This window comes from Salminus brasiliensis, chromosome 24, assembly GCF_030463535.1.
Source record: "Salminus brasiliensis chromosome 24, fSalBra1.hap2, whole genome shotgun sequence".
In the NCBI taxonomy this organism is placed as follows: domain Eukaryota; kingdom Metazoa; phylum Chordata; class Actinopteri; order Characiformes; family Bryconidae; genus Salminus; species Salminus brasiliensis.
In genome coordinates this window covers 14,995,592-15,010,327 of record NC_132901.1, presented here as the reverse complement: position 1 = coordinate 15,010,327, position 14,736 = coordinate 14,995,592, and the positions used below count along the sequence as shown (strand labels likewise).

General features: G+C 41.2%; 1 protein-coding gene across 3 annotated transcripts in view; it reads right to left on the bottom strand.

Annotated features, from left to right (window-relative positions):
• The window catches only part of tmem131l (transmembrane 131 like), a 58,772-nt gene extending 48,807 nt beyond the window's left edge, over positions 1 to 9,965 (bottom strand). For 2 of the 3 annotated variants that reach the window (XM_072669701.1, XM_072669702.1), the window contains exons 1-2: positions 9,798 to 9,965; positions 8,969 to 9,039 (exon numbers count right to left, since the gene is read on the bottom strand). In XM_072669701.1, the coding sequence (XP_072525802.1) occupies positions 8,969 to 9,039; positions 9,798 to 9,942 (216 nt within the window). In that variant the 5' untranslated portion in view covers positions 9,943 to 9,965. The remainder of the gene's footprint in view (positions 1 to 8,968; positions 9,040 to 9,797) is intronic. The other variant, XM_072669703.1, reaches the window with a different exon arrangement.
• Between the last annotated feature and the right edge of the window lie 4,771 nt (positions 9,966 to 14,736).

The following is a 14,736-nucleotide window of genomic DNA, read 5'->3' as shown; positions in this document are numbered from 1 at the left end:
ACGGCCAGCATATAATCTGGACTGAAATATGATTTACTATAAGGACAAGATGTATTGGGACACCTGTTCATTCATTGTTTCCTCAGAAATAAATGGTGCCTTCATTGGAGTAACTGTCTCTCTGCATATGCTATAAGGATTTGATTACATTCAGCAACAAGAGCGTTCAGGATCAGGATGTTGGACGACCCCACCACATTCCCAACTCATCCCAGAAGTTTTGGATGGAGCCCCCGTAACTCCAGATAACACAGGCTTTACACCCCTCTAGCCCATGCCTGGCATTAGGCAGCATGGTGCAAATAGGTTCATGTTCATCTGCTCCAGAGGGTCCTATTCTATTGGCAGCACTTCTCTACAGGGAGTAAAGTAAAGTAGCTGAATGCATTCAGTTCAAGGGGTGTCCACAAACATTTAGACATAGAGAGTATCTCCAAAATGGTAACTATTCAAAAGGATACAAACAGCCTCAACTTTTGTATTGAGCCACACGTGACCACAAATGGGGCACTAAATAATCAGCTGTGTTTCCACGATTACACAGATAACCAAATTTCCATTTAAGGCAGCCATCGATTTTGAATTGTTAGGCCCGGTAGGTTTCCACAGAACTAGATCTTGTTGGTCTTTTATTCAGTTCAACTCAAGACAATCAGTTAACACAGGGTAAATATCAGCAGCTGCTCAGACGGAAAAAAGACACTGAGGGACAGATGGCACATGTACGCTTTTCAACCACATCAATCCATCCAAACATCTGCCTCAGCTACCTTTCTCTCCATCTAAAACACACACACATACACACACAGACACACACAGACAGAAGAATGAAAGAAAACTCATCCAACACAATGAGCATCCACACTTTGATTCAGTACACTGTATTATACACAGCGGCTGCAGTGCACTGTGTGTGAATCACACGTCACGACATCTAGAAAAATCGGCTTATAATTAGCCTCCGAATCAGAATATATATCATTTCAGAAGATTAGCACCATCTAACTAATTATGGGAATAACCCCATTGGCTAGCATGACCATAGCAAGATGTAGCAGCATGGATTGTATTTAGTGGTTCATTATAGAGGTTAATTGGTCCACAGTGGCACGTCGACAGCTCTGCATGGCCCGTGTGGCAGCACATGTTATGCCACTGGGAGACATTCAGTGTGTGAGAAGGTAGCGGTTTCCTGAGATGCTACCAGCCTTCGCTTGGTACCCTATTATCATTCCCTTCTGGACATCAGTCAAATCGCATCCTTTGCCCATGACGATCGGTTTCCACTCCGCTCCAACTGACGGTATATTCTTTATACATGCCGCAACCAGACAAATGCGGTTACGTTGCGACAACATCATGAAAACATAGTGACAACCCGGTGTTTCGGTGTGCACCAAATGTTGCGACAACGTTGTTGAGAAAAAAAAAGTAAACAGTGCAACCTTTGGACAACACTGTAGCAGCGTCACGATCCTGCTGTAGAAACCTTCCTCATTCATCTACAGCGCTTTATTTTATTTTTTAAACAGGTGGTGTGATGTTTGCTTCCAGAATTTGCTGCACTATTCCACAGTGAAATGTTCCTTGTGCCAATGGCTGCGACAAAAGCCCAACGCATGACCGATCCATCCCCATGCTTAACAGTTGGAGAGGTGTGGCGAGGATGTAGGAAAGGTTTTCTACTGAGGAGTCTTTCATGAAGGTCATATTTGTGCTGGTGTTGCATCACCTGGCCTTTCCTAATGATGACCGTTAACAAGCCATAGCCCTAACAAGCGAATTAAGGTATGAGAGCTTGCTTAAATCTATTGGGAATTCCCTTTCCTACCCACCCCCCTCACATTATACACATTTTCCAAAAGTATACATCAAAATTATAATTATATAACACAATTATAATACACTAATCTCTCTTAAAATGTTCATGTTTAAGTTTATACCTGGAGATCAGTTCATGCTCCAATCATTTAACTATTCACAGCAGGAAAGGTTTGCTTGTTGTTGTATGCATGTAGACAGGTGCATAAACACTGTAGATACACAGCCAGATAGACAGACCCATGCACACACATGCCTGTGTGTATATTATACCTACATTAGACACCAAATGACCTGAAAGCTAGATCTGCCTACACAGTAACCACAGCAAACCACACAAACTCCATGGAGATGAAACTGGGTCTCCATAGGAACAGAAAAAAAACAGTACTTAGTGATACACTGACATTTAAAGCCTATGAAACCTGTGTGGCATGCATCAGGTCCAGGTAAGTGTCCCGTGGATGAGTGTATGGCCTCCAGAGCAGGTGACCAGGCACAAACTATGAAGTGCATTTCCCCCGGTATCAGTTACACGGTTCATTAGCATACAGTTCACTGGCGCTGTAGTCAGGCTTAAACTGCTGAGAGCAAACCAACAGGACTGCTTAATCAATCCTGCCACATATATCGACTTCACTATTTACAGCCCGGCCCAGCCCAGCGACCATTAGTCAACCTGAAGAATCCAACCTGTGACGAGACGACAGACGCAGAGCTCGCTGCAACCCATCCATTTAGATTTTCTCTTGGTTGAACCTAAAATCTGCGTGCCCAGAACTGGCCTGAACCATCATTACTACTCATCCACAATTCTTAAAGCTTCTGAGACATTTAGTATTTAGTATAATAGCTCATCATTATGTCACAAAACCGTCCTAAATGAGTTTATATAGAGCTGGTTACCCAGGCAAGGATAAAGCCTAGTCGTGGATTATTTTTAAAATTAATATCAATAGAAACTTGACATTAAAAATGCAGCATTGCAGCAAACAACTGTTCACACTTATCTCAGGTGCAGCTGATGAGCCAAGACATGTTTAGAACGAGAGATGCTAGGCTAACATTGCTAACAAACACCATAAAAGAAACACACCCATCCAATGCATCCAGACCTTCATTCCTTTTGGGCAGGCAATTTTAGCATCTTTGTTGCTATTCTAGATACGACATCCAGCTGTCCTACAGTTGCAAGTCTGCAAGTCTAAGCTAAGCCAACAGACACCCTTCTGAGTTAAAATCAAGAATCAGCATGTTCTCATGCTGTTGAGATTGTAACAGTGCCATTCTAGTGCTGATAAGCAATGTTAGCCTAACATCTTTATTTCTAATTAAAAAAAAAAGGAAGCTTCAGAAGGCTTGGCTGAATGACTGATTCCCAAAAAAGCACCCCAATACACTATTTATTTAGAAAGCATAGGAAACCGGGCTCTGCGGAAACTGAAATCTGACACTCTCAGTGCATTATAGCTCTTCTCCTTCAACACACACTCACATCACTTCCTCCTTCTGACTGTCCGTTATGTAACACCCTACAGCAGCGGCTACCGTTTCGCACAGCACTGCTTCATTAAAACACTCCCCTGATGCTAACTACCACGGGATCTACTAACTCAGATCTACTATCTGAAGCGCTGGTTCCTGCTGGAAAATTCTCCACAATCCTCTCCAAAAAAACAAAACAAAACAAAACCACTGAAACAAGCCAAAGACTTCTTCACACCATAACAGACGTCCAAGTCACGTTTATATCTGCAGATCTGGATTCTTAGTTTGGACCAAAGCGGAAATTGAAACAGTTCTGGTTTGTTTAGCGTTCACACTGTCGTATTAAGACACTGAACCAAAAGACAGGTTCAGAAACAGCGTCGAAACATAGTACAGAAACAAAGCCAGGCCCCCCCATGGTCAAAGATTTGGGCTGGGTTCTGTATTAAGATAAGGCTTAGGGTTACGTACAGGGCATGCTTGCTCAACTATAACATTATGATCGGGTAGTTTGGTGTGAAAACCATTCGGAGGAAACTTAAGAGTCAAAATTTCATCTTTTTACCATCAACATAGCACATAGGTTCACTGGTGGATTTGGATAGTAAATGAAAGCATTGTAGTCAGGCCAACCCCTTGTTCATCTATCACTAATGTCTATCGCATATTATAACAAAAAAATGATAATATTAGATATTTTCCACAGAGCCTGGTTTAATAATGAAATATATATTTATTGTTTAATATCTAATGCTAATAGATCCTTACTTAAGATCAGTAGTTCAGTAATGTTAATGACAAGTTAGGCATCTATAGTGATAGAGTACGATAAGTAGAGGTGTAAACATGCCCTGATACAATAAGCCTTAAGCATTATGACAAAAATATGAAAATGCCTGAAGACAAAATACATCCTTAAAATCAGGGTCATTTTTTTTTTTTTTTTTACATATAAGTAGAAGCCCTATACGAAGCACCTTATAGCAATCCATACAGATGCTTGATGTTGCTGAAGTATAGATATAAAGAGATATAAAAATTAATTCAAATATCCACGAGTGTTTTGATATATAGGTAAAAACTCAGTTCTGTTAACGTTACCCTGAAAGGGAACCAGCTGCAACTGAAAGTACTTATTGTGTTCACACAGCAAGTGAACTTTCCACTCATCTTCAGCACTGATGAGAACTTAACACTTTCGGTTCACACCGAAACTAACTAAAAATAAAAAAAATAAAAAAAACTATGGGTAGCACTGTTCTAGTTCATAATATAAGCCAGCAACCAGGTTAGAAGCATTGATAAGGGAAATCTATTACAACCATCATGGCCACATAGAAATATCTAGTAAGATAAGGTGCACGTAAATGTGTCCTCCGCATTTAACCTTTAAAAATCTGTGGTTGTGAACACACACACACACTAGTGAACTAGGGGCAGTGAGTACACACACACACCCAGAGCGGTGGGCAGCCAACTCCAGCGCCCGAGGAGCATAGAGGGTAAAGGGCCTTGCTCAATGGCCCAACAGTGACAGCTTGCCAAGCCCGGGAATCGAACCCACAACCCTGTTATCGGTAGCCCGGCGCTCTAATCGCTGAGCCACCACTGCCCAGTATTGTATATAGTATTGTATTGGACAGTATATTATTTATTATATTATTTATATTATTAGTTACTGTATCTAGGGGAGCCTCGCATCAATCGGCCCACAATAACATCCACCAATCATTTCAAGCTAACCAACAAGTCCACAATCGGCCCACCCACTGTAGTGAGACCTCCTCTGGCACTGAAATGGTGTGGCGACAAAGTGTGGCAACAACAACCTAAAAACCAACTCTGACTAAAATCTAGACTAAAAAAGGCCAGTCAAATCAGGAAGTGCTTTAAACCCCAAATGCTGATAATCGCACTATTGGGAAACCACTTAATGCAAACCTGACCTTTTCTGCTTGATCAAGTTTTAATATAATAAAAAGTAAATATAAAATTTGTTTATGCGTAATAACTAATCTATGAGAGTGGGTGGTGGTTAGACTATAGAATAAAGTTAAACCTTTGAAAGAAAATGGTAACAAGCACATGCTTTGAATGAACCAACGTAAAACTAAACAAACAGTTTATGAACACGACATTTCCACCAGTTCAAACCTCAAAACCATTTCAGATCAACATCTGCGCTGTTCCACTGTTTACAGTGTAGCTTGCATGACCGTGCCATTCTGCTCAGTAACAAATTACATACTGTAATTAGAGGGGAAATCACCCACACACACACACACACACTGGAAAATCCTGCCCCCCTTTCAACCCTCCACCTTATTTTCTCTCCTTATCAAATGATGGGGGCAAATCTGATCTCAGCACATTTACTGAATAGATTTTGAAAGTTTATCTGGATGGCAGCACTCCTGAAACTCCTACAGTCCCCCACAAACTTTGTGGACCTGATCCAAGTTTGCGCCATCGGCTTGTAGTGATATGGCGTTGATGATATGAGGTAAAAAATATTAAAGTTCAGAGAGCAAAATAAAATTAAATTCATTTTAAATTTAACATGTTTAATAAAGTTTGGGTGAGAGTCCCCCAGATAAGAAGCCTCCTTAGGTCTGATTGCTGTCTCAGTTTTGCCACACACACATTTATGCCAAACCCTGACTTTTTTAAATAAAACAAAACAAACTAAATAAGAAAGTGTAAAATGATCAAATGAAATTTCCATTATGCTTCATCGTGGTCGTCCTCAAAGCCACAAAACAAGCTAGTGGCTAGCTTTATAAACAGCGGACCACGAAAACAGCACGTTGGCTTAGCTGCTACAAACGAGTGGAACAATTCTCCACCACCTGTTTATGTGCCATCAACCGCCGCCTTCAAACACGGCGCTCGGAAAAATCAGCATCGTGCCGCAATGTGAGAAAGCAGCAGTGACATTAGCAACAGGGCTAATCCTCATATCCTCGCTGCTGCAGCGCGGAACGGCAACAGCATGTTTAGCATTCTTCATCTCCCTGGTCACTTCCTAAGATGCTGCGCTAATTACGCAAGGGCTATCAGATCGGAGTCCGAGACGACTTGGCAAACCCGCAGCGACATGAACCCGGCCGAGAGATCACTGCACTCAGGAGTCGTGGGTGTGTGTGTGTGTGTGTGTGTCATATTACGCAAGGAGCGTTATCGCGCTCGCATTTCCATAACAAAAACAACACCCAGCCAATCACTGGCTTTGAGTCATAAGCTTTACTTTTAATGTGATTTAATGTTATTTAATAGACATACTGGTGGAATCTTTTTTAAATAATCATATTATATTAGATTAGAGACCGTCCTTAATTTAGTGAGGCTTTATTAGCTATGCTTAATATTAACCATTACCATTTGCAGGATGCAACAACACAACGCATTAAATGATAGCATCACAATTAGCATGTTAGCTTGTGGCTAGTGTCTTAGCTTGGCGCTAACATTAGTTACATGGCTACAAAGTTAAGACTGGGACTTCAAAATATTGTACTTTTATAATATTGAACAATTTACTAAACTTCAAAAATAAACTAACGTTAGCATTAAGATCAGGCAACACATTGCTATGAAACTGTTTAGATTATATATAGTATAAATATAAATATTATGTACTTGTGATGCTTAAACCTGTTCTAGTATTTTAGGGTCAATCCAGCCATCGTTGGACTGATCGATCAGCACTTATCAGAAGCCTATTCTCCATTCCGATCCTTTGTTTTCGCCGCTGTGCTGCTCTGTTAGAGGCTCCATATACAGGCATTATTACCAGGCCTGTTAATACTGTGAGCAGTGATTTCAGAGGATCGGTTTAGAGTGTGCAGTGTGTGCAGTGTGTCTAACAGCTGGTTAAAAGCACACACAGGCTAATGCGTGCACGTTCGAGAAACATTAAATCACAGCACATTCACATCACTAACAGATTAGATGAGCAGTCCACAAAAAAATGTCAAAATTCTTTTATTCCCAAATTTAATGAAGTTTAAGTTCTTTTATTTATAGATTTCCTTCCAAACAATTTTGGACCATTAGTCAATTTATCGTGACGCGTTCAACAGAACGTTAAGCTGGTAAACCCTCGAAAAAGGTGGACGGCCTTGGCGATTTGAAAATAATGACCACATGCCTCGACTTCTAAGCTGCAGTGAAGCAAACGGGCTGCATGCTGCCCGAGTTTAAACCGCCTGCGCTCTTCACACCCCTCTATGGGCGTGTGAACAAAGAGGAAGTATTTTTAAACACACAACGAGCTGAATTCACACAACACCCCACTTCAACTTCTAGCACAGGAAGACGTAACAGCGGCAGAGTGAAGCTCATTTGCAAAGTGCTTCATTATCTGCACAGCACATCCAGCACACTGAACCCTCTCACATACAACGAGAACACCATTACACACACCAATGCACTATTCAATCTGAGTAAGGCCAGGTTCAAGGGTGGTTTGGAGGCCAGTAGCACTATTTAGCAATACATACATATAGACAATTATATATAAACTGAGTCAGAGCATACATGTTTTTCACTTTTTGAGATCATGTGAATCAGGCTGCTGCTGTTTTTTATGTGTGTAAAAATATCATGATCAATTGACCAATAGAAATGACCTAAAATCTATTTTAAATGATTCCCTTTGGTGACCTTTGGTGATGGCAGTGACCGGTAAGGGTCACGCAAGACCCTTTTATTACTTTTTATTACTTTTTGACTTTGAATTTGAACATTTCTATGTGCAATACTATGTGCAATATCCCACCCCCATGTGCAATTAAGAGTCTTTTACTGTAAATAATATTGTTTATTGCTTTTTTAATTCTTATCTATATTGTGTGTATATAGTGTAAATTATTTATTTATCTAAATTTTTGTAACTGAGTGTCCTGCTATCCCTTTCTGCTGTTACACTGTGAATTTCCCCACTGCGGGACTAATAAAGGACTATCTTATCTTATCTTATCTTATTTCGACTGCTGTTCTTTACATTCTTTAAAATATATATATTCAGACCGACCAAAACTTACATGACTTGGTCATTACAGTGTGTGTTTGCATGTAAAATGCCAACTTTAGGATAACCCCAAACAACTGTCCCCACAGTCAACTGTCAGAATGAGGTGTTGGTCAGTTCAGTTGGTAGCTGACATCTCTGTGAACTCCAGCCCCTGTATGGATCTGTACGGTTCCACAAACAGCTCACCCGAATTACCTCAACGAAGCCCGCCGGCCGGCTGGTCAGTCAGTCAGTCAGTCTCATTAGATAACTGCAGTATTGGATAGGAAGTGGAAATACATGCTGGCTGGAAATGGTCAGGCTAACACTCCCATAACAATCACACTGCACTGTTTACTTGTTTGTTAAAAAAACTTAGAGAACTAAGAGATCTGCTCACAACCTCCAGCCTTGGGGTCTATTCATATATACCCCACCCCACCCACCCACCCCCATCCCTCCCTCCCCAAGGGAACTTCTTCCTGCCTCCCTATATCATCCTCCAAACACCCCTCTCACAGTTCCCTTCACTACACCCATCCATGAAGGACTGCATCACATGTGATCCATGTCTGACCCCTGAACTTGCTGAACTAGCCAGTGTGGGGCAGCTCATGAGGTTGTTTACTGGACAGCTCTGCTTACCTGAGGGGGCACTAAGAAATCCGCCTCTTCTGCCTGCCACACTTCCACCACGCTGGACATTTCGGACAGAGCTGTGAGAGAGAGAGAGAGAGACAGAGAGAGAGACAGAGAGAGAGACAGAGAGAGACAGAGAGAGAGAGAGAGAGACAGAGAGAGAGAGAGAGAGAGACACAAGGAGATGCCATGTGAGTTCAGGCCTGACAGAAAGAGGGGAGCTGGCTGCATCTACGGACCTCTGGTTTTTAAAACACCCCGGATCCACCTTAAATGGTGCAGCAGTTAAGGTGGGATGGAAAAATCAGAAGCAGCAGCCAATGCACGAGCGTGCGCGCATGTGTCCCCGTCTGCACAAAGGCACGGCTCGCAGACACACTCCAAATACACACACAGGGGACCTTTAGAGGTGCTACACCCTCCAAAAACAGCCCGTTACTCTCCTTATAGGCTTCAAAACAACAACGGGCCGTGAAGTTTGCCTCCACTGCAGAGCAGCTTTGTTGCAGACTGACACACACACACACACACACACACACACACACACACACACACACACACACAGGAAACGCAGCAAAACGGCTGTTTTCATACAAAAAGCCGACCGTGCTCAACACTAGCGCGGTACACCGCCAATCTAGGCGTCGATGTAAACAGCCCGTCCACATCGACACGGCTCTCAGAGGCGACTCGAGGCGGATAATGTGGTCAAATTGGCTGTAAAGAGTGTCAAATCCACAGATCCAGAGCCTCCCCCCTCCCTGCTCGTAGCTGTAGCTGTGAGGTTAGTCAGTTCCCTCCGACATTTTTTGTCAACATTTCTCGCTCTTTGTACCAGAAAAGAACTCCTCCGGACCTTGAAACTGGGCTCCTCCGCGCGGCATGAAGGGCGGGAACAGCTGGAGGATCCCCAGAAATATATTAATCCATGTCTTTCTGTGGCAGTGGCCGATTTGACTCAAGTCCCTTTGGGTCGCCATGCTGGCGCGTCCTGCTCCGTGCGCGTTCACGACGCCCGACGCCTTATTATTGGATTTCGTTTCTCACCCGTTTCGGGGAACGCCCGCCTCTCGTGTGCTCTGATTGGCCGCCACAGAGGCCCTCCCGCGCCGGGATTGGTTAGTAAGCTCGCGTTCGCAGGCAGTGCGCCTATGAGGTGACTATGAAATATCAGCCAGCGTCCGCGCAGGAGGGGCCTGCCGGAAAACGGGTGGGGCTAAAAAAGAAAATAATAAATAATAAATAAATAGTATTTATAACGCTTCACTTCTCTTTCGCTCTCTCTCGCTCTCTCTTTCTTTCGGTTTATACAGTATGCTGTACTGTTTTGTCCATTTTTATTTACAGCATTGCTACAGCGTCTGTAAAGTAACAGGAAACAGCATTTAGAGATTTGAAGGCCCTTATTGCAGAAAACCAACGACTTAAAAAGTAGTCTCATGAAATATGCAAGCACTGTTAAATATGTAAGTTCACTTACTGTCCATATATATATATATATATATAAACTATGCTCCAAAAACAGCCCGTTTTGTTGTTTTCGTGACGTCACCAATAACCCTGCTTATGCATACACCCGCCTTTTCTCTCCGCAGTAGTTTAGCCCCGCCCATTTATGCAGAAGTCATAAGAAGTGTTGCTTCATGACCAAAAAATCTAAAAGATCAAAAGAAGGCTCATCTACATATTTCACCCTCAACTCATTTACATGTGTCAGTCTTACAGGAACAGATATTTTAATTATTAGGGATAAATGTTTTAAAATGGTACTGTAAAAATGATTTATGGGCAGTTTCTGGTCCATACATCTTCACATTAGCATCAGAAATTGACTTTAAAGGCAAACAAATGTAATACAAAAGTGGAGGATATGGGAGAATAAAGCAAAGCAATATTTATATATATATATATATATATATATATATATATATATATATGCTGGGGGTTGTGGGGAAGTAAAAGGACACTTATTTGATTATTAATCAATGTTGGGCAAAGTTGCTACACCAACAGTGGGTGGTGTAGTGTAGTGGGTAACCATACCGCTTTGGTTCGATTCTCTGGCAAAGCAAGCTCACCATGCTACATCAATAAGAGTCCTTGGGCAAGACTCATATTGCCTACCTGTATACCATGATTCAGCTATAGGTCACTCTGGATAAGAGCGCTAGCCAAATGCTGTAAATGTAAAGGGAAAATTTAGAGAGCGCACAGTAAAAGCTGTACGAACCGCATCACATCTGATTCCTGAAACTCTTGTGGAAACAAGCGCCCATTCACAAGTGACACGCCCCAATTTGCCACCATATACATATAATTTACATAAAGCCTGTCCTGTCCTGAGCTAATAATAAAAAAAACACATTCAGCAACTCATGAGCCAATAGCTGCGTTCCAAAGCCTAGGCTGCAGCCGAGGTAGTGCGGGTCCTTAGCAGGACTGTCCATGAACACTCTTCTTAGTATCCTCTTGGTCACAGAGATGGAACAGTCTAACGAGGCAGCGTGGTGACATTACCAAAAAGTTACTGCCTCTTACAATTGGGTAATTGAGTTTGTATTGTGCCTCTTGCTTTTTCGTTCCGTCAGGGAAATTAATTATAATTATAAAAATGTAAAATGTAAAATTAATTCTGCTCTTTGTTTCCAGCATTTTTGTGGTGCTGTTTTTTGACCTAGTGGCCAAGAAATGCACATCTGGCTGAGAAATGGTGCACATCTCCCCTACTGGTCATGCCTGAAATGGCTTTATAGACATAATATGATATACACACGTGGACAAAACTGTTGGCACCCCTTGGTTAATGAAAAAAAAAAAAAAACACAATGGTCCCAGAAATAACTTTAATCTGACAAAAGTAATAATAAATAAAAGTAATAATAAATAAAAATGCTATGAAAATCTGACATAGTTTTTGAACCATGCTTCAACAGAATTATTTAAAAAAGTAAACTCATTAAACAGGCCTGGACAAAAATGATGGTACCCCTGAAAATAATGTGACCAAAGGAACATGTTAAATCTAGGTGTGTCCACTAATTAGCATCACAGGTGTCTACACTCTTGTAATCAGTCAGTGGGTCTATATTTAGGGCTACAGGTAGTCACTGTGCTGTTTGATGACATGGTGTGTACCACACTCAACATGGACCAGAGGAAGCGAAGGTTTGTAGGTTTTTCTTTCATTAACCGAGGGGTGCCAACAGTTTTGTCCACATGTGTGTACTGAAAATGAACAGTTAACAAAATCTCCTTCGTCTTACTTGAGGAATGATGTGAGTGTGTAGTGTGAGAATGAGTATATGAGCTTCTCCAGCATTAGCTATGCCAGGTCTGTATATTTGGGCTGTAGTTATTTAGTGGTATAAGGAAAAAGTGCAGTGCGATTTATGCTATGATAAATGGACAGATAGTCTCAGTGTTTGTTTACATCAGTGTGCATGTAAATAATAAGTGTGCCCACTTCAGAAACAACTGCTGTATAGACAGTTAGTATTACTATTATTTTTGATTGTTGTTATTACTGACATTATTGCTGATACTGTCATTATTTAACTGCAAATGAAACTTTCACACTCTATTTTACGCAATTTACAATATATATATATAGTATATTATACTAATAATATACTATATATATATATATATATATATATATATATATATATATATATATATATATATATTAAGTATATTATTATTTTATGATCAGATTTGATCATACCCAATTAGTGGCAATACCTTTAACAGAACCATGAGAAGCAGTAGTTTAGCAGTAGAAAAAAAGTTTTTCAGTACAATATTTTTTGCAAACACTAAAAGCTTTTGCAAAGAATACAGTATACACTGATGAGCCAAAATAATGACCATCCTTGAAGCGAATAATGTTGTTTGTGTCATAACAATGACAGCAACCAAACCGACAGAAAGGCTACTTTCTGGGATCAGGGCCGACACAGGCATATTTTAATGGATCGGGTATCGCAGCCTGGATATTAATCACACTATGAACACTATGATTTTTTTTTTTTGCTGGAACAACCTGACAGTAGTGCATTACAGTAATCTAGCCTTGAGGTAATAAAAGCGTGTACTAGCTTTTTCTGCGTCCTGTAGAGATAAGGAGTTTCTTAGTTTGGCAATGTTTCTAAGATGTAGAAAAACTGTCCATCTAATATTAGCTATATGTTGCTCAAATGATAAATCTGAGTCGAATATGAAGATTTTTAGAAGAAGCATCAGCCAAGTCTAACATTAAGTCTGATTTATTCTGTTTATTTCTAGTGTCTTTTGGACCTAAAAGGAGAACCTCGACAAAAAGGAGAACCTCGACAAATTAACATTTTGCCTAAGATGTAGCTCAAAAGAAATTAGATAATGGTCTGATATTACTGAGCTTTGAGGAAGAATATTTAGATGATCAATGCTAACACCCAGGGTCAGCACTAAATCTAGGGTACGGTTACAGTAATGTGTGGGTCCAGTTATGTTTTGTATAATGCCGACAGAATCTAAGATCAATACAAACATCTTTGTTAATGGATCGTCTGCTTTTTCAAAATGAATATTAAAGTCTTCTACTATTATAACTTTGTCGCTGCATGCTGCCAAGTCTGCAGCAGGGTAGGGCCCGGGAGACTATAATGCATTCTTATTTGTGGCTGGATTTGATATATTAATGTAGAGAATCTCGGAAGAAGTGAAGGTGATACAGTGTTTTTGAGTAATATCTAGAGTATTCTGGTAGACTATGCGTACTCCACTTCCTCTGCCTGATAATCTAGGGCTATATATGTATTTATAGCCTGCGGGGTGGCTTCATTTAGTGCTAAATATTGATCAGGTCTAATCCAGGTTTGAGTGAGGCAGAAAACGTCTAGGTTTCTGATCACAGATAATTTCATTTACAATGACTGCTTTCGAGGTTAAAGGTAAAGGTGCATGTATTTGTCACTGTGCTATGTACAGCGAAATGTGTCCTCTGCATTTAACCCATCTGTGGTAGTGAACACACACTCACACACACTAGTGATCTAGGGGCAGTGAGTACACACACACACCCAGAGCGGTGGGCAGCCAACTCCAGCGCCCGGGGAGCAGAGAGTGTAAAGGGCCTTGCTAGAGGGCCCAACAGTGGCAGCTTGCCGAGCCCAGAAATATACAGAGGTATCGAATGATCTAATATGAAGTAGACCGAGCTTTAGTTCTGAGGTGCTGCTGTTATCGTTTGAATGCGAGAATTTAACACTAATTAATTTATTAAAACGAGCTGATTTAGATATTCTATGTTTGGGTTTAATTCGGGGCACAGGCACAGTCTCAATACGGTAAAACCTGGGTGACGCCTCAAAGCAGCTGGCAGACGGTCGGTCGGTTTAGCCTGTCTGTCTGCAGCCTGGTCCCGGCTCTGGATTGTCAGCAGCTGTTTGGTTCCGCTGAGGAAGAACCTGTAAAACCCTTTTAAACACATAATGAATCTTCACTTGATGTAAACACAAAACTTCATTATTAAGAACGCTGTTCTCACATGCGTTTACTCAGCTACCTCTTCAGCCCCAGTGTTTCCAGCCCTGCCTCTAGGAGCCGTTAAGTAGGCCTCATGTTTCTTTGAGCTTAGCCTTGTGTCGTTTGTTTCCATTGTACTCATGTTCACATTTTCTTTATGTTGTCTAGTTTTTGTTTACTGTATGTAACAATGTCCCCCTGTCTTGCCCTTGTGTCTGCCCTGTTTTCCATCTTCGTCTGTTTGTTTACTTGCATATCATGTGTTATAG